The sequence below is a fragment of the Gorilla gorilla genome, chromosome 19, assembly GCF_029281585.2.
Source record: "Gorilla gorilla gorilla isolate KB3781 chromosome 19, NHGRI_mGorGor1-v2.1_pri, whole genome shotgun sequence".
In the NCBI taxonomy this organism is placed as follows: Eukaryota; Metazoa; Chordata; class Mammalia; order Primates; family Hominidae; genus Gorilla; species Gorilla gorilla.
Window position 1 is genome coordinate 77,628,096 of NC_073243.2, and position 24,760 is coordinate 77,652,855.

General features: G+C 46.6%; 1 protein-coding gene across 6 annotated transcripts in view; it reads left to right on the forward strand.

The window, feature by feature from the left end:
* PDZD2 (PDZ domain containing 2) overlaps nucleotides 1–24,760 on the forward strand; it is a 472,513-nt gene that overhangs the window by 381,616 nt on the left and 66,137 nt on the right. For all 6 annotated transcript variants that reach the window (XM_019013353.4, XM_055367600.2, XM_055367601.2 and 3 more), the window contains one exon: nucleotides 17,735–17,846. In XM_019013353.4, coding sequence (XP_018868898.4) covers nucleotides 17,735–17,846 — 112 coding nt within the window. The remainder of the gene's footprint in view (nucleotides 1–17,734; nucleotides 17,847–24,760) is intronic.

Genomic DNA, 24,760 nt, shown 5'->3' on the forward strand with positions numbered 1-24,760 from the left:
ATATTGTATTTCACGTGGATCCTCAAAGAGCAGTGGTCTCCATAATAGAATAGGCACACCCAGAGGAGAAGCCAGATGATCCCTTGGGGTGTGGGAGGAAAATAGTAGAATGTATGTAGGTCTTACCATGTTTTAGATTGTTTTGTTTTATGTCTACGTTAGGCGTGCTTGATGGCTTCTCAGCCTAGAAAGACTGACATCATAGCATGGAGCATTAGGAAATACAGTTAAAAAAATTTCCTTAGTATGCAATCAACTTTATTATCGTTCTTTGGATTTGAAAAATTCTTTCAGATTTCAATGAAAATAAAATATGAATCATTGCAGCATATAATAAAGTTTCTTGGCCCTCAAGTTAATTTCTTTTATGAACCATAATATGTAGAAATCATGTAATGACTTTCTCACGGGAGGTAAGTTGCTTCCTGTCTTTGCGCATTTCATTAGTGTTCCAAGAAGCCTTCTCACCCCTGTTCCAAATCTTCCTCTTATTTGTACCACTCCTATTTGGTTAATTTCAGTTTATATGTCCTTAAGGGGTTTATGTCTGTGGTCCACAAGCTGAAATGTAAAGTAGAATATATATATATATATATATACACACACACACACACATACACACACATATATATATTTTTTTAATTTAATTTTTTTTTTTGAGACAGAGTCATCCTCTGTTGCCCAGACTGGAGTACAGTGGCACAATCTCAGCTCACTGCAACCTCCACCTCCATGCCTAACTAATTTTTGTATTTTTAGTGGAGACAAGGTTTCACCATGTTGACCAAGCTGGTCTCAAACTCTTGACCTTGTGATCCACCTGCCTTGACCTCCCAAAGTGCTGGGATTACAGGCGTGAGCCACCACCATGCCCAGCCAAAATAGAATATATTAAGACTCAAAGGAAGATGGCTGTTCAGAAATGAAACTGAAATAAAAATTTCTTCTGCCATAGACAAAATTATGGCAGTAACCACACGAAGTGGGAACAGGGTAACGTGGCTCATTTTTGCACCATGTATCTCAGGATAACTCTGTTTATGAGCTTCGCTGAGCCTTTAAGGTAACAAAAATCCTTGAGATGTGTCTTCTGAGACTGTAATGTAGATAATGTTGCTGCACTGTCAGAATCTTACTCTTAAGAGGAACAGGAGATCCTCACTTAGTTTCAGTTTCAGTTATTGTGCTGGATTATAGGCAAATGACAAAATGATCTTTTTTTTTTTTTTTTTTTTTTTGAGACAGAGTCTCACTGTCACCCAGGCTGGAGTGCAGTGGCGCGATCTCGGCTCACTGCAACCTCTGCCTCCCAGGTTCAAGCGATTCTCCTGCCTCAGCCTCCCAAGTAGCTGGGACTATAGGTGCACACCACCATTCCCGGCTAATTTTTTGTATTTTTAGTAGAAACAGTGTTTCACCATGTTGGCCAGGCTGGTCTTGAACTCCTAACCTCAAGTGATCTGCCCACCTCAGCCTCCCAAAGTGCTGGGATTACAGGAGTGAGCCACTGCACCTGGCCAACCAAATGATCTTCGATGGTGCATAGATGAGTTAGATAAATGGGCACTGGGTGCCAGGGGGGAAAAAACCCGCACCTTACATAAAGACTTCATGTGCATTGAAGATTTGGATTTTTTTTTTTTTTTTTACATTTTCCTCTTTTTAGCCACATCTTATGCAACATGGTAGCACACAGCCTGAGAAATAAAGCAAAATACAAGAGGTCAGAAGTTCCCCTGTGGAATCCAGGGCAGAAATTTCACAAAGAAATGGAGCGATTTAGGACAAACTCCTCACCCCACCCCCTACTGTTACTGTTTGCTTGCCTTGATTTTTTTTTTTTTTTAATTGTTGTTGTTTTTGAGACAGTCTCGCTCTGTCACCCAGGCTGGAGTGCTGTGGCATGATCTCGGCTCACTGCAACCTCTGCCTCCCGGGTTTAAGCGATTCTCATGTCTCAGCCTCCTGATTTCAAGCAATTCTCGTGCCTCAGCCTCCCGAGTAGCTGGGATTACAGGCACCTGCCACCATGCCTGGGTGATTTTTGTATTTTTTAGTAGAGATGGGGTTTCACCATGTTGGCCAGGCCGGTCTTGAACTCCTGACCTCAAGTGATCCACCTGCCTCAGCCCCCCAAAGTGCTGGGATTATAGGCATGAGCCACCGCATCTGGCCTCCTGACAGAGACTTTCTAACTCCTCCAAGCCTTCAGTCATCTCTCCTTTCTCTGATTGCCAGTTTTACCTGTTTCTCACATTTTAGCACTTAAAATCAGAACGTCAGCTCCCAGTTTGTTAATGGGCAGGTGTTTTCCAAAATTTGTTGGTAAAGCTTTTGTTTGGATATTCAAATTTATTTCCCCTTGAAACAAATATATCTACTTAGTAAATACCTGTGGAATTATCTTTTAAGCTATGAGTAGCAAAAAGGTGGCCTTTGTGTCACCCACTTACCCCTCCTCTTTAGCTCCTCGGGCAGACATCTGGAATTCTTCCTAGCACTCTTCCTGCTGATACCAGATACAACCGCAGTAGTTCATAACATGACCCTGCAGGTGCCCACAACCAAGGCATTGTACGAATCAATGCTGGATGACGGCCAGCCTGACATCTCCGTCCACACTCAGCACTGTGCTGGGTGCTTTGGGGATACAGAGATGGCAGACCCAGTCTTGTTTCTTCTCTTGTGGCATTTTTTATATTCCATAATGAATTATGATTTTTTCTGTACTTTTTCTTTTTTCGTTTTTTTTTTTTTTTTTTGGAGTCGGGGGATGGAGTCTCACTGTTGCCCAGGCTGGAGTGCAGTGGCATGATCTCTGCTCACTGCAACGTCTACCTCCCAGGTTCAAGCAATTCTCCTGCCTCAGCCTCCCAAGTAGCTGGGACTACAGGCGCACACCGCCACTCCCAGCTAATTTTTTTTTTTTTTATTTTAGTAGAGATGGGGTTTCACCATGTTGCCCAGGCTGATCTCGAACTCCTCAGCTCAGGCAATCTGCCTGCCTCGGCCTCCCAAAGTGCTGGGATTATAGGTATGAGCCCCCGCACCCAGCCATTTCTGTACTTTTCATATTCCCCTTTTCAGCATAATGAATCCTCAAGGAGCCATGTGCAATACTGACCTAGAGAAGAGGTCTGATTCCTTCCAGGGATCAGCAGGGGTTCAATGGATGGGGGGCATTTGACTATTCCATAGGACTTCCACAGGAACACCTGCAGAAACTGATGACATTCTGGAACAGAAAAATAACATGTACAGTGGTCCTCAAATAGGAAATTTTGAAGTTTGTCCAGAGATCCACAAAGTCTATTGAGCAAAATGTTCAGCCCATGCTTCTAGTTTCAGACTATGGAATTTTGACTTCTTTTGCAAGGAAAGTGACTCACTGATGGCTTTTCAGTTGAGTGACAGGGTCAGAGTTTTTAAGATTACTCAAGCAGCGGGGCAGAGGAGGAGTGGGATTGAAGAAAGGCAGGATGGAGGTGAAGAGATGGATTTGGAGGCCTTTGCTGTACCTAGTCCCATTGAGAGGTAACCAGAGCCTGTGCTGCAGGAGTGATGGTCATGAGGATGGAGAGGCGGAAAGCCGTGTGAGTGACAGGCAGTGGGAGGTCACCTGCCATTCGGGGTGCTGGCTTCTGGGAGCAAGGGCCCCTTGGCATGGAGGGAGAGGATGAAAAGTTTCCTTCCCTTTTTTCCTGAAGGCAGGGCTGGCCCTATGCAATATTTTGAATGGGTTTCTATTTGCCTTTGAACCCTTGTGTCATCCCCTCCTGCTCACTTGATGCCGGCTGTCTTTACAGGCCCCGGAGCCCAGAGCTTTCATCCTGGTCTGAACTCTCCGCTGAGGTCCCCACCGTCTCCCCTCCCAGACAGCCTCTTCTTCCTCCTTCTCCAAGCCACGTTCTTTCATTGCACCACCACCAACAACCCAAAAGACCAAAAAACAAACCAACCTTTTCCATTTTTCCAAGCAGTGTGTTTGTTAGGAAAGCAATCTGACTTAAAACCTATTTAAACAGTGGCAAGTGATTCTGGGACACTTAGCAAAGTATGTACATTTTAAACAGAAAATCCTTCTTAAACAGCTTATCTGTATCATTTAAAAATGAAATTTAAGATAAAATTACACAGAATCCTGGATGACAAGGTTGCTTTTAGAGGAAATACCATGCTAGCTTCTTCCCTAAGATGTCTCTCTCTGTCACTTCGTTCCCTTCTACTTACTAAGTCATATTTTCTGAAAATTCTCAAGTCTTCATAATGACTCTGGGTACAGATGGCAGTGGGGAGATGGGTAGGGCTAGAGTATGAACTATTCCTAGACCGTAGCCCCCCTTATCCAGAGTTTTGCTTCCTGCAGTTTCATTTACCCACAGTAAACCTCTATCAGAAAATATAACTCCAGAAACAAACAATTCATAAGTTTTAAATTGTGTGCCATTCTGACGAGAGTGGTGAAATCTCATGCTGTCCTGCTCTGTCCCGCCTGGAACGTGAATCACCCCTTCATCCAGTTTATCTACACCATCTACACTACCTGCCCGTTAGTCACTACGTAGCCAGCTCCATGATCAGATCAACTGTTGTGGTATCACGGTTCTTGTGATCAAGCAGTTGTATTCTGCTTCATGATTGCCCCGTAGTGCAAGCAATGATGCTGGCAATGCAGATATGCCAAAGAGAAGCCATACGGGGCTTCCTTTTGGTGGAAAGTTTCTTGAGGAAGGAAGGAAAAGTCATATGCTGAGGTTGCAAGATCTATGGTAAGAATGAATCTTCTATCCTTGAAACTGTGAAGAGGGAAAAAGAATTTTGTGCTAGTTTTGCCGTCACCCCTCAAGCCGCAAAAGTTACAGCCACAGTGCATAAGCGCTTAACTAAGATGGAAAAGGCATTAGATTTGTGGGTGGAAGACGTGAACAGAAACATGTTCCAATTAACGGGGCCAGGTGTGGTGGCTCATCCCTGTAATCCCAGTACTTTGGGAGGCCGAGGCGGGCAGATTACCTGGAGGTCAGGAGTTTGAGACCAATATGGCCAATATGGCGAAACCTCGTCTCCACTAAAAATACAAAAATTAGCTGGGTGTGGTGGTGCACTCCTGTTATCCCAGCTACTCAGGAGGCTGAGGCAGGAGAATCGCATGAATCCAGGAGGTGGAGGTTGCAGTGAGCCAAGATTGTGCTATTGAACACCAGCCTAGGCAACAGGGCAAGACTTCATCTCAAAAAAAAAAAAAAAAAAAAAAAAAAAGAAAAGGAAAGAAAGAAACGTGGGGTTTGGCACATATGCCCCATGGATGGGGGCTCTTGTAGATGAGGAGTTACAACTGAAGGGCCAGATAATAAGCATTTCAGGCTTTGCTAGCCAAACAGTCTTTGTTTCAACTGCTCACCTCTGCCTTTGTACTTTGAAAGCAGCCATAAACAATAAATAAATGGGCATGACTGTGTTCCAGTAAAACTTGACAAAAACAAGTGCTGGGCCGGATTTGGCCCCCAGGCATGTTGGCTGAGCCCTGCTGTAGGTGATCATTTGTGAGCCTGGAACAGCCTCTCTTTTTGCTCCTTTCTGTGGGCTCACCAGCATCTCAGCTTTCCCAACAGATTATCTTAAAGAAGCGCCTGCCCTTAGAAATATATGTCAGCAAAGCCCACGAACTCAACACTATTCCTAGAAAGAAAGGAAGGAAAAAGAAGGAAGGAAAGAAGCAGCAAGGAGCTCATATTGATCTGGGGAAGGCAGCGGAAGGCCAGAGAGTGCTGCCTGGAACTTAACAGTGAGCCCTGGCCGGGTGCGGTGGCTCACATCTGTAATCCCAGCACTTTGGGAGGCTGAGGGCGGATCACCTGAGGTCAGGAGTTCAAGAACAGCCTGACCAACATGGAGAAACCCTGTCTAAATTTACAAAATTAGCCAGGCGTGGTGGCACATGCCTGTAATCCCAGCTACACGGGAGGCTGAGGCAGGAGAATCACTTGAACCCAGGAGGTGGAGGTTGTGGTGAGCCAAGATCGCGCCATTGCACTCCAGCCTGGACAACAAGAGTGAAACTCCATCACAAAAAAAAAAAAAAAAAACAACTAGTGAGCCCAAATGTAACCATGATGCTTTTTTTTTTTTTTTTTTTTTTGAAACAGTCTCACTCTTGTCACCCAGGCTGGAGGGCAGTGGCATGATCTCGGCTCACTACAACCTCCACCTCCCGTTTCAAGTGATTCTCTTCCCTCAGCCTCCCTAGTAGCTGGGATTACAGGTGCCCTCCACAACGCCCAGCTAATTTTTGTGTTTTTAGTAGACACAAGATTTCACTATGTTGCCCAGGCTGGTCTCAACCCCTGACCTCAAGTGATCCACCTGCCTCAGTCTCCCAGAGTGCTGGGATTGCAGGCGTGAGCCACCAAGCCCAGCCCACAATGTCTTACTTTTCATCTAAAACCTGCCTAAATGGCATGCCCAGTTAAAACAATCTTTTTCTGTTACAATAATCCATGTAAGAGTATGACACATTTTATGAAAGATTTGTCTAAAAAAGAGCCTGGTGTGTTTACTGTTGCTGCTGAATTGGATTTGACTCCGCTGCTGTATCAGGGCCCCTTCTGACAATTCACCTCTTGCTTCCTTTCCTGCTAATTGTCCTGTTGACTACTTTTTTTTTTTTTTTTTTTTTTGGTAACAGTGTCTGGCTCTGTCACCCAGCCTAGAGTGCAGTGGCACAATCTTGGCTCACTACAACCTCCATCTTCTGGGCTCAAGCTATTCTTCCACCTCAGCCTCCCGAGTAGCTGAGACTACAGGCATGTGTCACCACACCCAGCTAGATTTTGTATTTTTTGTAGAGACGGGGTCTTGTGATGTTGCCCAGGCTGGTCTTGAACTCCTGGGCTCAAATCAATCCGCCCGCCTCCGCCTCCCAAAGTGCTGAGATGACAGGTGTGAGCGACTGCGCCCAGCCCTGTGTACTTCTTAGGGCTCTTTTACATGCCTTTCTTTTTTTAACAGGCTTCCCACCTCTACCTTTTACATGTCTTGAGATTTTCCTGTATGCATGTGTATGCGTGCGCCTGCACGCGCGCACACACACACACACACACACACACACACCTGATTTTGTCATTCTGGTGTTTAAAGCATATCATAGTCCTACTTCCAGAAATACGTCCAATGCAATGAACCTGGTAGCCAACCCTGCTGAGAAATGACCCAAGGGTCTACCTTGAGTAGCCAGCCCCCAAATCCAAAGAATAGCTCCAGACCCCATAGTTTTCTCACGCACTAGGTCATGGGACCATGGCAAGAGTGAGAGAGTTCCACTTCCCAGAGGATGCCTGTTATTACCTTACCTCAATTTGAAATCTGTACTAAGGATGAACATATGCATTCTCCTCCTTGACATCCACATCCCCTGTTGTTTCCTTTTTTTGTTGTTTTTGTTTTTTGTTTTTGTTTTGAGACAGAGTCTCGCTCTGTTGCCCAGGCTGGAGTGCAGTGGCACAATCTCCTCTCACTGCAGTCTCTGCCTCCCGGGCTCAAGCAATTCTCCTGCCTCAGCCTCCTGAGTAGCTGGGATTACAGGCATGTGCCACCACGCCCAGCTGATTTTTTGTACTTTTAGTAGAGACGGGGTTTCGCCATGTTGGCCAGGCTGGTCTTGAACTCCTGACCTCAGGTGCTCCACCCGCCTCGGCCTCCCAAAGTGCTGGAATTACAGGCGTGAGCCACCATGCCTGGCCCCCCTGTTATTTTCAAAGAGCTGAGAGTTACTAGAGGACACTAGCCTCTCTTGGGAACATGACACATACAAACCCACTGCAAGAGGGTCAGTTACAAGCTAATGACTGATTACATTCCTGTGCCCTTAAAGGTGATTACCTCAACTTTCTAAGGAACCAAGAGATCTCTTTAAATTTCAACACATAAAAATAATCACTCTCAATGTGTGTTAAGCCCATTCAAATTGTTTGGGGGTGATGAATGGGAGGAAACTGGAAATGGGCTTAGCTAGAACAAGGGCAGTATTAATTCATTTGCAGAGCCACAGCCTGAGCATCGCAGTGGGCATCAGCTGCAGCTCCCCGGACTCCCAGCTGCATCTGACAACCTCTGATCTATGCACACATGCCCGGCGTGTACCAGAGCACGCCCAGGGTTGACGAGTTTGACTTTGTGGTGTTGCTGTTTTCCTCTTTAGTTCTGAGTTACTCTCTTGATTGGAAAGCAGTGGGTCGAGTGTAGCAGTAGATTCCTGTTTTAATTTCTACACATAACTTGCAGGCTTCTTGCTACTTTGTGCTGATTTATTGTTGTCCTGATTCCCATTTTCTGAATGGTTATTCATTCCCAGCCCAGGCCTCTCTGATGACCATCTGGTTCTCCTTCAGTCACTCAAACATCTGCCCCAGAGACTTGGAAAATGAGCTTCCTTTGGCAACCTAAAAATAATCTTAGTGTGACTGAAGCCTGAAAGGGAAATCACCACGTTCCACTGTCCTATGGACACTGACCAGGGGAATGAGCCAACAGAGCTTCCTGGGGATTTGGAGCTTAGATGTCTTCTGTCACATCTGCAGATTTTTTCTTTTTTTTTCAAGTCTTGGGAATCATAAAAACATGGTGAGAACTGGGTGCAACCAGTCCTGAAGTTTTCTTTGGGACTAGGCATGCTTGCACAAAGGAAACAGCTGGAGATAAAAGCCACGCTTTGCATGGTTTGTTTGTAAGGCTGCAAGAGCTGGCTGAGAAAGACAGAGGATACTCAGGATTGCGACATGCTGTTAGTCACTGTGTTCCAGGAGAGCTCACAAATGCTTTGAAACAGTTACAGGATATTTCTAAGGATGAGACTTTTAGCTTGGACCTAAGAGGCCTGTCTCATGGGCAGTGATGGTTTGCCCCCCACCCCTAGAAGACGAAATTTGCCAGAAACTAAAACTCAGTCCCCGTGGTATTTCTCATCCAAAATTATTTCTAGCCACATTGTCTAGTGCAACTTTTCAGAGGTTCTGCAATGATATAAAATGTCAACATAATAATGTTCAAATAAATTAAATGCCCTTGTAGGTCATAATCCAAAGATGTTAAAATCTAAAGTAATTAACATCTCAACTTAAATTTCCTTGACTTTTTGTGTTTAAAGAAAACCAAAGCCCTTAATGGCCTCCTTTGATCTCTCCTATTTCTTATTTTGCTCCTTCTATTTTTTTTTTTTTTGAGACAGAGTCTCGCTCTTGTTGCCCAGGCTGTAGTGCAGTGGCACAACCTTGGCTCACTGCAACCTCTGCCTCCCGGATTCAAGGAATTCTCCTGCCTCAGCCTCCCGAGTAGCTGGGATTATAGACATGTGCCACCACACCCAGCTAATTTTTATATTTTTAGTAGAGACGGGGTTTCACCAGGTTGGCCAGGCTGGTCTGGAACTCCTGACCTCAAGTGATCCGCCCGCCTTGGCCTCCCAAACTGCTGGGATTGCAGGCGTGAGTCACCGCGCCCAGCCATTATTTTGCTCTTAGTTAAGGAGATCCTTGGTGCTGGATGCTGGAAAAAGATTGTGTTTTTCAGCATCTGCAGCCTGGGCTGTTTTCCACAGGAATAAATACAGTTTTTTCGAGCTCCAAGAAGACTGAATTCATTCAACAGCAAGTCTCTCATGTGCTTTACTTTTTAGTGATATGCAAATAAAAAAAAGTAAGCGGACCCTCAATAGTATCAAAACATTGTCCCCACGCCCTTAACATTTAGAAAGACGACTCAAACCCCAGTCCCTAGACAGTTGTCCTAGGCAATATTTTGTTCTTGGGACCTTATTTAAATTTGCCAAAGGTGGTATCAAGAACTGTAAAAAAAAAAAAAAAAAAAAAATGGCTTTTCCACTATAGTTTCATGGATGCTGGCAGGAGACTTGAGATTCCTGAGTCAGAGACAAATGACTTTTTATTACTCATGGCACAGCAACTAGATTTTAGCTTCCCTAATCCCAGTTTTTAGGATTTAACCCAGTTTATTTAGGGCTTTATGTTCACATCATTTCCCCTTCCCACCACAAGTCCTGTGGCGATGACACAGGCTCGGGGGTGTGCACATGCAGTGGATTTGCATCACAGCTGAGGATCCCTCACCATAGGCAACCTCAGTCTTTTATGATGGGCTAGAAGAGACCTGACCAACCTTTGCACCAGAGGAAGGAACCTGTCCCTTCCTCCTGAGACACTATCTAACTTTCAAGGCTGTTCACTCTACAAACATCCCTGGAAAGACAGATAATTCCATGTAACAACAGCCTCTGTCTCTGTTTGCAAGCCATGCAGAAATGCAAGAGACCCAGGGAGAATTACCTCCCAATAGGGCAGACCAGAGAGACTCAGTAATATCAAGAAAAGGCAGGTTGATGAGGAAAAGATTCTTGGCTTCTCTTAAAGATGCCAGTCAGTCTGACAGTTGTCTGGAGTTCACGACCATGAACTTAAAGCCAATTGGCAGGAATCTTCCTCCCAGCCGGAGTTGGAGGGAAATCAACCCGGTCCTACTTCAAGTGCTTTCTGTGTGTATTCAGTAGCTTCTTGACTGGCATTTTCACTTTGACATAAAAGTAAAGGGCTTCATGGCGTGCTGCATTGGGTGTAGATGGTGCCTCTGATGGAGCTCTACCTTCTTAAAAACAGGAATGTTCAGTCAGTCCTGGGCCACGTTTTCCATTTCCACTGCCTCTTGGCATGGAAGTGCTTAGACTGAAGAAAGCTTCATCTCTCCTTCCACATTTGTTGAGCTGGAAAAACACCCTCCGCAGATTCATGATCCAGACCTTCTGTTGATGATTCTAGAGCTTGTGCCCCTAATGAGCTAGTAAGGGCTAATACCTCTGCCGCCTGTTACTTGGGATTAGTTTTTTCTCAGGTTTTGAGTGTCCCAGGGATCACGTGGCATTGCTTTCTCCTACATATTTTGGGGCAGTAATTGGATATGTCTGTAGTGATTCATATCCTTCCCCTTTGGGAAAGACTTAATTGAGTTTCCTTTTTACCTGCTGCTTAAATTAGTTCAATTTCTTCTTTATAGGTTTGCGTGCTGAATTTGGGTGTTTTTTAAAAAGTATTTCTACTGTTTCTTTGCTTTCTGACTCAGACCTTTTTTCCTAACATACTAATCTAGATAATATACAGGGTCCATCACTGTGAAAGAGATGAAATCAATGACTTCTATTTAGTGAAATATCCATTGTTCAAATGCATGCTGACCACCACTGGCTCTGCGTTAGCTAATTCCACCTAGGAAATGTTCTCCTATCAGACCAGCATCAAGTTCTAGCCTATTCTCCTCCTGCCAGGCCCCGCCCCCTTGGTATTTCTCATATTTACTCGCTTTAGAGTCCCTCATTTCATGCATTTCTTGGCCCACTTTCATCAGAGCAATGACCGATAACTGTGTTCTGTTAGAATTTACTGAGGATTTTTTTCATTCTTCTCAGTCTTCCTTGCAGTTTTGCCTTTAAGTCTGTCCGCATATGCTGATCTCTCTTGGGAGAACTGTCCCAGATCATCCTTCCAAAGTTCTTCCTCTGCAGTCTTAAAATCATTTCTCTCATGTTTTCTGGGCCTGGAATTCCACTCTCTTCCCTGTGGTTTTGACTCTCTCAGGTAGCTTTCTTCAGGTCCCAGTCACCCCCACTAATTTAGGAATAACATAGCATCTCCCTACTTTTGTGACAGACTCTTTAAGATAGGAACCATCAAGAGTCTTTTCCATACATCACTGTGCTCTGGGACTTCACAATCCCAGTTACTCATCAGACTCTGGAGTCTGTTGTCTAAGATCTCCTCTTTTAAGGAAGTATCCCTTTTTCTCTAGTTAGTCATCATGTATTTCTTTATTTTCTCTTGTCCACTGCTCCTATTCTGATCAGCGACCAGAGCATGTTTTCAAATCCTCCTTGTTCTTGTGTGCAAACCTGATTTCTAAAAACTGAGCATTTCAGGCACATGCCTTTAAAAATGCCTTCTTAGCTGTGAGTTTTGCAGTAATTTTATTAAAGGGCTTTTTTCCCCATCTTCAAAGAAGATGGCATGTCTTTGGCTTTCCATTGGTTTCTCTTTATTCTTTAATGAAATCTGCCACTTTCCATAGGTATGAAGTTGAAATGTATATCTCTGCAGTCTAGAGCTACAGTCTATGTAACCATCAAATCTGGAGGCACCCTGAGACCTGGGGGGAGAAAGCTTGGGCCTTTTTATTTCTTTAATTTCAACTAAACCTTACCTATATTCTTATGATATACATTAGGTACTCCACAGTGAATTTCTTTTTAACCCTCATGATAACCCTATAAAACAATTGCAAGGTAATTTTAACTCTTTAAACATAAATACGATTGTTCCTATTTCACATAATGAAAAAACTGCCTTGGATATCAATGATCAATATGTTACAGGCACAATCTGTGCTGCTGCCTATGGCACATGTAAATTGCATTATACTCTGCATACACCTCCCGTGCTTATAGTTTATACATTGAGCAGAACAAGTTTCCATAAATCGCTGATTAAAATGTGTATGCTCTGAATAGGGAGCAACATGACAGTCACCCTTATTTGTTGGCTGGTGGGCTACTCAGGTACAGCTGAGAAGCTTTCATTTCTTCTCTTCATTTCTGAAGTAAACGTGGGGGAGAGCAGGAAGAACTGGGAAGTCGCAGCTTAGTTCCATGTCCAGTTCCACTGGAGGCTAGTTCCGTTGGCCCAGGGCAGTGGTGAATTCCAGAGGCCCAGGCCCCGTTCCTCTTCCATGAGCCTGGTCTCTGTGTTCTTTGTTAGCTTTCCTGTTGATTCTGATGCACCTCAAAGTTTCCCTAGGCCATTCTCAGCCCCTGAGAATCTGCCTCGGAATCAGACCTGTGTAAATCGGTGGCCACGTCGGTCACTTTCACTCTCTCGGTCGTTCCTTGGGCCACTGCTTCCGCCTTCATGCCCACTTCCAGAGGTCCTCTTCTGGCAACTCCTGAGCTTTGGGGGAGTTCTCTGTGTGAATGTTCAGCCTTCTCCAGTCCACACTTAGGATTCAGCTTTCTCAAGTCAGATCCATTGCCACATGGTTGTCAGCTTGCTGGTTTCCAGAATTTGTTGCTTTTGTCTTCTGTTTTCTTTATCCTTGTGAATTATGTCTGTCTTTTCCTAAAAAAATATTTTCCCTGTCATGTTAGTGTGGTTTCAAAGGGAAATCAGGAGAAATCTGCCACCTTTAGTCAGAAACCTATGTTATTGAATTCCCAAATGCAGGCCCATTTTTCAGATGAGGACACTGATGTTCAAAGAGGTTGACTGATGTGCCTAAATTGCAGTAAAATGGTATAATCAGGATTTGTGCCCAGGTAGCTGGCCGGATTCTCAACCACTCTGCCCCACTACCTCTCTACAAAATCAGATGCTAAAGATGCTTCTTCATTGAGTGCTGTGTATGTTACAGGTGTGGAAAATGATGCAAACAGGAAGGCTCTACCATGGAAATTGGCAAATTCTATGAGACTCCATTAATATAATGGGATTGTTTTGTACTACACTTGATGTTAGCCAAGAGGCCGAGAAGCAATAATGGCATTGTTTTGTAACACATGAGTTAGAAACTGCTCATGAATAATAGATTTTATCAACTGTTTCGCTGAACTGAAGGCCTTCCAGGAGAACATTTTGCAAATTTCGTTTCAGAACAGCTAAAATGACATCATTTCCAGAACAGTTTGCTCTGTGCATTGGGAACAAAACCACACACAGAAAAGGGACTCTCTTAGAGTGTGGACATTTTCAGACAATAGTCAAAGTGTAATCAAAATTGCATTTTATATTGCTACTTCCTGACATAATTTGGAATGAATGTGTCTAAGCAACCCACTTCCTGTTCAGTGAGTTACAAGTCGTCTAATATCACAACAAACTCAACGAAAAAACAGTTTTTTGTTATAAGAGGAAACAGTTCCATTTAAATTCATTCCCCACTGCTAACCCTTTCAGTGGGTTCTGAAATAAGATGTCACTCCTTCCTTGCTCAACAGCAAGAGCTCTCTGCTTGCAACTCTTTCAGATATCTCTAGGTCCATTCTTACTGGCTCTTGCTACAGGCATTAGGTAGCCACATACACCATCTCTCTCTTTTTTTTTTGAGACAGAGTCTCGCTCTTTTGCCCAGGCTGGAATGCAGTGGCGTGATCTCGGCTCACTGCAACCTCTGCCTCCTGGTTTCAAGCAATCCTCCTTCCTCAGCCTCCCAAGTAGCTTGGACTACAGGCGCTTACCACCACACCCGGCTAATTTTTGTATTTTAGTAGAGAGAGGGTTTTGCCATGTTGGCCAGGCTGGTCTCGAACTCCCGGCCTCAAGAAATTCTGCCCACCTCGGCCTTCCGGAGTGCTGGGATTACAGGTGTGAACCACCACGTCTGGCTCACATATACCATCTTTAGCATAAGATTTCTTTGGCATAAAAAACCTACTGGCATTTTGTAGATCATAGAAACTGAATCTGTCTATCGTGACCAGAAACCTTTCACGCAGGCTCCTTTCCTTCTCAGGTGCTCAGAAGTGCTTGTATCGTCTCCAAAATGTCTCTGATCCTATGAAAACCTGGGGCTGTGTTGGGAAAATGAGAAGACAGATGGAGAAAACTTCCTAAGTCCAGAAACAATAGGCTGGCATGGTTTTCCTCGCTCGGCATGAGCATCTCAGACAGACTTTCCAACATTTGGGACCTTGGCCACTGTGTAATAAGCTACCCATTTAGTAGGCACCAAAGGCGGTAATGTCTTACAAGCCAGGGAATCCCTTACTCTGAAGGTCGATAGCCTGGGTCAGGTGGTATTATCAGAAGGAACCAGGAATTTTTTTTTTTTTTTTTTTTTTGACACAGAGTCTCGCTCTGTCACCCAGGCTGGAGTGCAGTGGCGCAATCTCAGCTCGCTGGAACCTCTGCCTCCCAGGCTCAAGCGATTCTTGTGCCTCAGCCTTCAGAGTAGCTGGGATTATATAGGCACGTGCCACCATGCACAGCTAATTTTTGTATTCTTTGTAGAAGTGGGGTTTCACCATGTTGGCCGGGCTGGTCTTGAACTCCTGGCCTCAAGTGATCCACCCATCTCCGCTTCCCAAAGTACTGGGATTACAGGCGTGAGCCATCACGCCCAGCTGGAACCAGGAATTTAACTCACTCTCTGGTAATTGCTGTTCACAGTCTGGAGACAGTATGGAAAGAGCCAGGAGACAGGTTCTTTGCATAAAGTTTTTAAGTCAAGTAAAGGGGAGGCTCTAAGGCTTTTCTCTGGATTCTTCCATTTGTATGTGGCCCAGAGCTCAGGATGTCTCAGAGATGGCTCTTTCTTTTCTGTGTACATATTGATGTCAGGATTTGGGGTTGGGAAAGACATCCCTCCAGGGAATCTCTAAAATCACCCTCAAGATTCTGTTCCTGCTTTTTCTTCACAATTTAAACCTGAACACCTGCCAGTTCCTGATAAGGTAATATGAATGCAACAGATTTATTACCTTTGTTCTGTATGTCAGAATTAATTTGTTTTCTCAATGCCCCCTTCTCAATTTTGCCTACGTTTCCTCATTCTCAGACCTTTTTATTCCTCTTTCTAACCCAGAAAGATACTTGAACTTGAGGAGGAAGAGGGAATCTTCCAAACTTTACATATTGTATACAGAATTTGTATATAAACAATTATTTCTTAAAAGAGATTACCTACGTAATTACTTTAACTGCTTACTTTATACCTTTTTATATATTGAATTTTTTTTTTCTTTTTTGAGATGGATTCTAGCTCTGTCGCCTAGGATGGAGTGCAGTGGTGTGATCTCGGCTCACTGCAACCTGCGCCTCCCAGGTTCAAGTGATTCTCCAGCCTTAGCCTCCCAAGTAGCTGGGATTACAGGTGTGTGCTACCACGCCCAGCTAGTTTTTGTATTTTTAGTAAAGACAGGGTTTCACCATGTTGGCTAGGCTGGTCTTGAACTCCTGACCTCAGGTGAATTTTTTTTAAGAGAAAGAAAAGGTCTTGCTATGTTGCCCAGGCTGCTGATGTTGACCTCCTGGGCTCAAGTGATCCTCCTGTCTCAGCCTCCTGAATAGCTGGGACTACAGGCACCCACCACTGTACCCAGCTATATACTGAATTTAATATACAACATATAATTTTCATTACCTGTTAATTTGAGGGTGAGAAGTGACACTATAATTACATCACCTTTTGATAACTGGTAAGAGAAAATGCAAATCAAGAAGCTTTTGAATACATACAAAAAGAACTTTAAGTAGGACCAGGTTGATTTCTCCCAACCCCAACTGGGAGGAAGATTCCTGCCAGTTGAGTTTAACTTCATAGTCATGAACTCCAGACAACTGTCAGGCTGAATGGCATCTTTAAGAGAAGCCAGGAATCTTTTCATCATCAACCTTTGTTTTGTTTTGTTTTGTTTTGTTTGTTTGTTTTGAGACAGAGTCTCGCTCTGTTGCCCAGGCTGGAGTACAGTGGCGTGATCTCGGCTCACTGCAACCTCTGCGTCACGAGTTCAATCAGTTCTCCTGCCTCAGCCTCTCGAGTAGCTGGGACTACAGGCACCCGCCACCATGCCCGGCTAATTTCACACCTGGCTAATTTTTTGTATTTTTAGTAGAGACGGGGTTTCACTGTGTTAGCCAGGATGGTCTCAATCTCCTGACCTCGTGATCCGCCCACCTCTGCCTCCAGGCATGAGCCACCACGCCCGGCCTCATCAACCTTTCTTTACTTGATACCTTATATGCCTTTTTAAGGTATGTATATCTTACTTAGTGAGAATATTACCTATTTTAATACAAGACTGTTTTCCTCTAGAACCTCAAAGGAAAATAAAATTTCAAATGGGAAGATTTATTGTTTGATGTATCTCAAAAGTCTTGTACATGTAAATTTACCCCACAATTTTTTATAAACACTCTGAAGTGCATGTGTCTCATTTTCTTCTCTAGTAAATGGGGGTTTTGTTTTGTTTTTAGCATGTTGGGTTTCTCTAGGATGGAGGACCCAGTGAGCCTTGGGATCAGACTTTGTGCATCACCTCCTGGGGTCACACAACTTCCAGATGTGTGGGCTGACCTCATGTCGACGCCTCCAGGGTGCCTGGGCTGGGCTTGATTCCAGGAGCCATCTGATCAATACTCACTCAGGAGCATAGCACACAGAACATTTGGTTGACTAAAATGTATAGCTGCCACAAAATCAAATTTTTACTGTATTTTAGAAACCTTAGAACTGGGTTTGAATTTCTGGTTTAATATTTGTTGCAACTTGCATTGTGGGAAAAAGCACTGGCCTACAGGTCAAGAGACCTGGGCTTACATTGTAGCTTTGTAGTTGACCACTGGGAGACCACCTGGGTAACTGACCAACTAGTGTCTTCAGCTGTAGGATGGAAGACGAAGTGGCCCTGGGGGCCCTGGTTCCATGCTGCGCAGTGAGACGTGTGCTGAGGAGGACTGGGGGCCCTGGCTCCATGCTGGGTGGTGAGACGCGTGCTGAGGAGGAATTGGCCAATGCAAGGCGTTGCGAATGCAGCTTATCTGAAGGGCTGTGCTTTGATCCCGTGATCCTTCTTCTCACATAACACCTGTATTGCTGCTCCTTGAGCCTTGAGATAACATTATGGAGGGGGACAGCATAAGTCATCGCAGGGCTGGGCTCTCCCATCAGCTCTGTGCTTTCTGCATTTCAGATGCCTGGGACAGATGAACCCCAAGATGTGTGCGGTGCTGAGGAATCCAAGGGGAACTTGGAAAGTCCCAAACAGGGCAGCAATAAAATCAAGCTCAAGAGTCGCCTTTCAGGTAGGTGGGGGCTCTACCTGGTGCAGCCTATCTAGGATGAGTTTTCAGCCTCAGGAGCAGGGAGATGAAGCCATTGCCGGGATGAGCTCCTGTCTTCCTTAAAACCTCAAAATCATTTTTTCCTTGGATGGTGCATATCCCAGGCATAACAACTGCATTTAGCCCCCTGCCTGTGTGAATTTCATTTTTTTTGAGTCATAACAAAGTGGATGTCAACATTCCTGTGTGTCTCTGTGTCCTGAAACATGACTGTCTTATGTTTGGTTCGTTTACTTCGATCAGATTTCACATGATCCTTTCAATGTGGCGTTAATATCAAATCTGCATTTCAACTAAGCAGGAAAAAGATGAGATGGAGTTGCAGCTTTTGGAGCAAATAGACTCTATATCTCCTGGGAATTTCCTTACGGCAGCTGGCCTGGGCCCAGAGAGAGAAAGTCAGCATTGAAAGCAATGGCTCTGTGCAGGAGGCACCTTAGAACTTTTGTGTATCATTATGAAAGGCATTTTTTTTTTTTTCTGAGATGGAGTCTTGCTCTGTCACCCAGGCTGGAGTGCAGTGGCACGATCTCGGCTCACTACAACCTCCGCCTCCCGGGTTCAAGCAATTCTCCTGCCTCAAATTCCCGAGTAGCTGGGATTACAAGTGCCCGCCACCGTGCCTGGCTAATTTTTTTGCATTTTCAGTGGAGACAAGGTTTCACCATGTTGGCCAGGCTGGTCTTGAACTCCTGACCTCGTGATCCGCCCGCCTTGGCTTCCCAAAGTGCTGGGATTATAGGCGTGAGCCACCGTGTCTGGCAAAAGGCATTTTTTAGGCACATGATGGGTCTTTTCCTCCATTTAAAAAAAAAAAAAGTAAAAATTGTATTTTATGGCTGTGTTGGTATAAAGATACAGCTGGAGGCCGGGCGCAGTGGCTCACACCTGTAATCTCAACACTTTGGGAGGCTGAGGCAGGCAGATCACGAGGTCAGGAGATCAAGACTATCCTGGCCAACATGGTGAAACCCCGTCTCTACTAAAATACACACACACACAAAAATTAGCTGGGTGTGGTGGCGTACGCCTGTATTCCCAGCTACTTGGGAGACTGAGGCAGGGGAATCACTTGAACCTAGGAGGCTGAGGTTGCAGTGAGGCCAGATCACACCACTGTACTCCAGCCTGGCAACAGAGCAAGACTCCTCTCAAAAAAACAAAAAACAAAAAAACAAAAGATACAGCTGGATGCATTAGTGTCTATTCATTACTATTATGTTTATTTTTTTTTCTGCTTATTTAAAAAGATATTTAAAAGGAAACACTTTTGTGGGTCCCTGAAGGTGGCATGGGCCCTCAGCACTGTGCCTGCTGGCTTAGTGGGAAAGTCAGCCGTGGCTCCCCCTACAACAGTCATCTGGTATGGCAGGAAAAGCAAGAGTTTTGAAGCCTGGCAGAACTAGGTTTAGCCCTCAGCTCCTGAGTTACCTTGTGACTGTAGGCTAATGATTTAATCTCCCTGAACTTCCACTCCCTCACCTGAAAAAAGAGGAGAACACCCTGACTTTGAAAGGCTGAGCAGATTTTTAAGAAATGCACATTAAAGCATTTAGCACAATGTGTAGTATGTTAACGTTCAAAAAACATTCACGTCCCCTTCGGCCACCCAGATTGGTGGAGAGGGCATGCCCGCACTGCTCCAAGTTTATTCTCAGAAAGATGGCAGGTTTAAGACGGTGAAATACCTGTTTTTAAGAAAACATCCTCCCTCTCCCCCTCTCCCCCTCTCCCCCTCTCCCCCTCTCCCTCTCTCCCTCTCTCCCTCTCTCCTTCTCTCCTTTCTACGGTCTCCCTCTCTTGCCGAGCCTGGACTGTACTGCCATGATCTCGGCTCACTGCAACCTCCCTGCCTCGGGCTCCCGTGATTCTCCTGCCTCGGCCTGCTGAGTGCCTGGGATTCCAGGCACTGCGCCCCCACTCCTGATTGGTTTTTGTATTTTTGGTGGAGACGGGGTTTCGCCGTGTTGACCGGACTGGTCTCCAGCTCCTGGCCTCAGGTGATCTGCCCGCCTCGGCCTCCCGAGGTGCTGGGATTGCAGACGGAGTCTCGCTCACTCAATGCTCAATGTTGCCCAGGCTGGAATGCAGTGGCGTGATCTCGGCTCGCTACAACCGCCACCTCCCAGCTGCCTGCCTTGGCCTCCCAAAGTGCTAAGATTACAGCCTCTGCCCGCCCGCCACCCCGTCTAAGAAGTCAGCAGCGTCTCTGCCTGGCCGCCCATCGTCTGGGATGTGAGGAGCCCCGCTGCCCGGCCACCCTGTCTGGGAAGTGAGGAGCACCTCTGCCTGGCCGCCACCCTGTCTAGGAAGTGAGGAGCCTCTGCCTGGCCGCCCATCGTCTGGGATGTGAGGAGCGCCTCTGCCTGGCCACCCTGTCTGGGAAGTGAGGAGTGCCTCTGCCCGGCCGCCCCGTCTGGGAAGTGAGGAGCGCCTCTGCCCGGCCGCCCCGTCTGGGAAGTGAGGAGCGCCTCTGCCCAGCCACCCTGTCTGGGAAGTGAGGAGCATCTCTGCCGGACTGCCCATCGTCTGGGATGTGAGGAGTGCCTCTGCCTGGCCACCCCATCTGGGAAGTGAGGAGCGCCTCTGCCCGGCCGCCCCGTCTGGGAGGAAGTGAGGAGCGCTTCTGCCGGGCCACCCCATCTGGGATGTGAGGAGCGCCTCTGCCTGGCCGCCCAGTCTAGGAGGAAGTGAGGAGCGCCCCTGCCCTGCCGCCCCATCTGGGAAATGGGGAGCGCCTCTGCCCGGCCGCCCCATCTGGGAGATGAGGAGTGCCTCTGCCCTGCCGCCCCATCTGGGAAGTGAGGAGCGCCTCTGCCCGGCCGCCCCGTCTGGGATGTGAGGAGCGCCTCTGCACGGCCGCCACCCCGTCTGGGAAGTGGGGAGCGCCTCTGCCCGGCCGCCCGGTCTAGGAAGTGAGGAGCATCTCTGCCGGACCGCCCATCGTCTGCGATGTGAGGAGCGCCTCTGCCCTGCTGCCCCATCTGGGAAATGGGGAGTGCCTCTGCCCAGCCGCCCCGTCTGGGAGATGAGGAGCGCCTCTGCCCTGCCACCCCATCTGGGAAATGGGGAGCGCCTCTGCCCGGCCGCCCCATCTGGGAGGTGAGGGGCGTCTCTGCCCAGCCGCCCCATCTGGGAGGTGAGGGGCGCCTCTGCCCAGCAGCCGCCCCGTCTGGGAAGTGGGGAGCGTCTCTGCCAGACCGCCCATCGTCTGCGATGTGAGGAGCGCCTCTGCCCTGCCGCCCCATCTGGGAAATGGGGAGTGCCTCTGCCCGGCCGCCCCATCTGGGAGGTGGGGAGCGCCTCTGCCCGGCCGCCCCGTCTGGGAAGTGGGGAGCGCCTCTGCCCGGCCGCCCCGTCTGGGAAGTGGGGAGCGCCTCTGCCCGGCCACCCATCGTCTGGGAAGTGAGGAGCACCTCTGCCTGGCCGCCCCGTCTGGGAAGTGAGGAGCATCTCTGCCCGGCTGCCCCATCTGGGAGGTGTACCCAACAGCTCCGAAGAGACAGCGACCATCGAGAACGGGCCATGATGACGATGGCAGTTTTGTCGAAAAGAAAAGGGGGAAACGTGGGGAAAAGAAAGAGAGATCAGATTTTTACTGTGTCTGTGTAGAAAGAAGTATACATAGGAGACTCCATTTTGTTCTGTACTAAGAAAAATTCTGCCTTGGGATGCTGTTAATCTTTAACCTTACCCCCAACCCCGTGCTCTCTGAAACATGTGCTGTGTCAACTCAGGGTTAAATGGATTAAGGGCGGTGCAAGATGTGCTTTGCTGTTAAACAAATGCTTGAAGGCAGCATGCTCGTTAAGAGTCATCACCATTCCCTAATCTCAAGTACCCAGGGACACAAACACTACGGAAGGCCGCAGGGACCTCTGCCTAGGAAAACCAGAGACCTTTGTTCACGTGTGTATCTGCTGACCTTCTCTCCACTATTATCCTGTGACCCTGCCACATCCCCCTCTCTGAGAAACACCCAAGAATGATCAATAAATAGTAAAAAAACAACAACAAAAAAAAAGGAAAAAAAAAAGCTGTAGGTAAATAAATTTGAAAAAGAAAGCAAAAAAAAAAAAAAAGAAAAGAAAACATCCATTGCCGGGCTCAGTGGCTCACACCTGTAATCCCAGCACTTTGGGAGGCAGAGGCGGGCGGATCACGAGGTCAGGAGATCGAGACCATCCTGGCTAACACGGTGAAACCCTGTGTCTACTAAAAATACAAAAAAAAAAAAAAATTAGTTGGGTGTGGTGGCATGCGCCTATAATCCCAGCTACTCGGGAGGCTGAGGCAGGAGAATGGCATGAACCCGGGAGGCGGAGCTTGCAGTGAGCCGAGATTGCACCACTGCACTCCAGCCTGGGTGACAGAGCGAGACTCTGTCTAAAAAAAAAAAAAAAATCTGGCCAGGCATGATGGTGGCTCACGCCTGTAATCCCAGCACTTTGGGAGGCCGAGGCGGGTGGATCACCTGAGGTCAGGAGTTCGAGACGAGCCTGGTCAACATGGCAAAACCCCATCTCTACTAAAAATACAAAAAAAAAAAAAAAAAAAAAATTGGGTGTGGTGGCATGCGCCTATAATCCCAGCTACTCGGGAACCTGAGGCAGGAGAATCACTTGAACCCAGGAGGCAGAGGTTGCAGTGAACCAAGATTGTGCCGCTGCTTTCCAGCTGGGCAACAGAGCCAGACTCCATCTTAAAAAGAAAAAGAAAAAAAAGAATGTGATTGACAGAATGAGTTATTTTGTGCTCATGACTCAGAATAATTAGGCAGTGTTTGGATTGGGGACCGAAAGGAGTGGTGATGACCAGAGGCTGAAAAGGAGAAGTCTGAAGGGAGCCGGTGACCAGCCCCTTCCAGCCCTGAGGAAGAACAAAGAGAAAGTCATTTAAGGCCTTTGTGTTTGGGGCGAGGGAGTCACGAGGGCACAGAGGAGGCCTTCCTGTTGTCCATCTTGGCAGAGTTGTTCAGGACCTTATAAAGGGTTCCCAGGGAGGTGCCCAGAACTCTGAGGAAATACAGGGGCCTCTGAAACCAGCGAGGTCACATTCCTCATTTTATGGATGAGACCAGAGAAGTTCAGAGAATCCCAGAGGTCACTCAGTCAATGCCGGGAAAAAGATTTGCCTCCCAGACAGAATTCTCCTTCCCTGCCCTTTGGCTTCTGGGGAATCTTGAAAAGAATTCTATTCCAGGGAATCTTGAAAAGAATTCTGTTCCCCGATCTGGGGCTTTATCAATACAGATATGGGGAGGGGGCGCTGGAGGGCCTCCCAGATGTGTGATACTCTGACTCTGCTCCTACTACTTAATTCAGAACAAGTGGCATATTTGGCTGAGTAGCTATTCCAGGGCTGGCCACTGTTCGCCACAAATGGATGCCACCCTCTCCTCCTGTGTCCTTCCCAGACATTGAAGGCCACAACAAGGAAATGTAGCATGGAGGAGGACGCATATGCAGGAATCCAGCAGAACAGGGTCGGTTCCCATATCCACCACCTCTGGTTACATGACCTGGGTCAGGTGACTTTCTTGGATCTCAGTTTCTTTATCCGTAAAATGAGGGTTATGTTTTATATTTATTTTGCCAATAAACATGAGTGCCTTCTAGGTGCTGTGCCTTGTTGAAAGGTTGCTTTGGAAGAATGCATATGGCACTACCACTCCATGGCGTGGCAGCAAAAAGCCCTCGCCATGAGGCGGCTGCCACTGTTATTATCACTGTCATTTTCTTTTTCTTTTTCTTTTTGAGATGGAATTTTGTTCTTGTCTCCCAGGCTGGAGCACGGTGGTGTGATCTCAGCTCACCACAACCTCTGCCTCCCAGGTACAAGTGATTCTCGCGCCTCAGCCTCTTGAGTAGCTGAGACTACACGCGCAGGCTACCACGCCTGGCTAATTTTGTATTTTTAGTAGAGACGGGGTTTCACCGCGTTGGCCAGGCTGGTCTCAAACTCCTGACCTAAAGTGATCCACCTGCCTTGGCCTCCCAAAGTGCTGGGATATCAGATGTGAGCCACCGTGCACGACCTAACCACTCTCATCATTAATATTATGTTCGTTGTCATTTTTATTTTCATTCTTATTGTTCTCCTTCCATCTCAAGAGAAGAAGAATGGGTTTGAATGGGTTCAGACAGGAAGGCCTTCTAGGCTGGGCTTGGTGGCTCATGCCTATAATCCCAGCACTTTGGGAGGCTGAGGTGGGCGGATCACCTGAGGTCAGGAGTTCAAGACCAGCCTGGCCAACACGGTGAAACCTCATCTCTACTAAAAATACAAAAATTAGCTGGGCATGGCGGCAGGTACCTGTAATTGCAGCTACTCGGGAGGCTGAGACAGGAGAATCGCTTGAACCCAGGAAGCGGAGGTTTCAGTGAGCTGATATTGTGCCACTGCACTGCAGCCCGGGCAACAAGAGCAAAACTCCGTCTTAAAAAAAAACAGAAGGCCTTCTAAAGAACTTATAGTCCCAGTGGGATAGTACACACGTACACACAGTGATGGGCACCATGAGGCACACACGAGAGGTACAGGGAGTGGAAGTCTGGGTCTCAAGGATGCAAGATAAAGGAGAGGCAGTATGCTGGGGGAATTTGGTAGACTGGAAGCAGGGGACAGCGGTCTAGACTTAGGACAAAATGAATGAGAGATATTTAGGGATAATGGGAAAAAAATTAATTCAATAAGTTTTTGGCAGCTGTTTTTCCTCCCCAGCCACTTGAAAAAGCCAAGAGAATCTGACAGTCGCAATGCTTCAGTCCAACAGAGTTTGTCAGAGTCATTAGGGAAACGGACATAGCAGAATTTTGGGGTGGGAGATGATGGTGCAGGGAAAGTTGGGTAAAACTTCACGTGATATTTATATG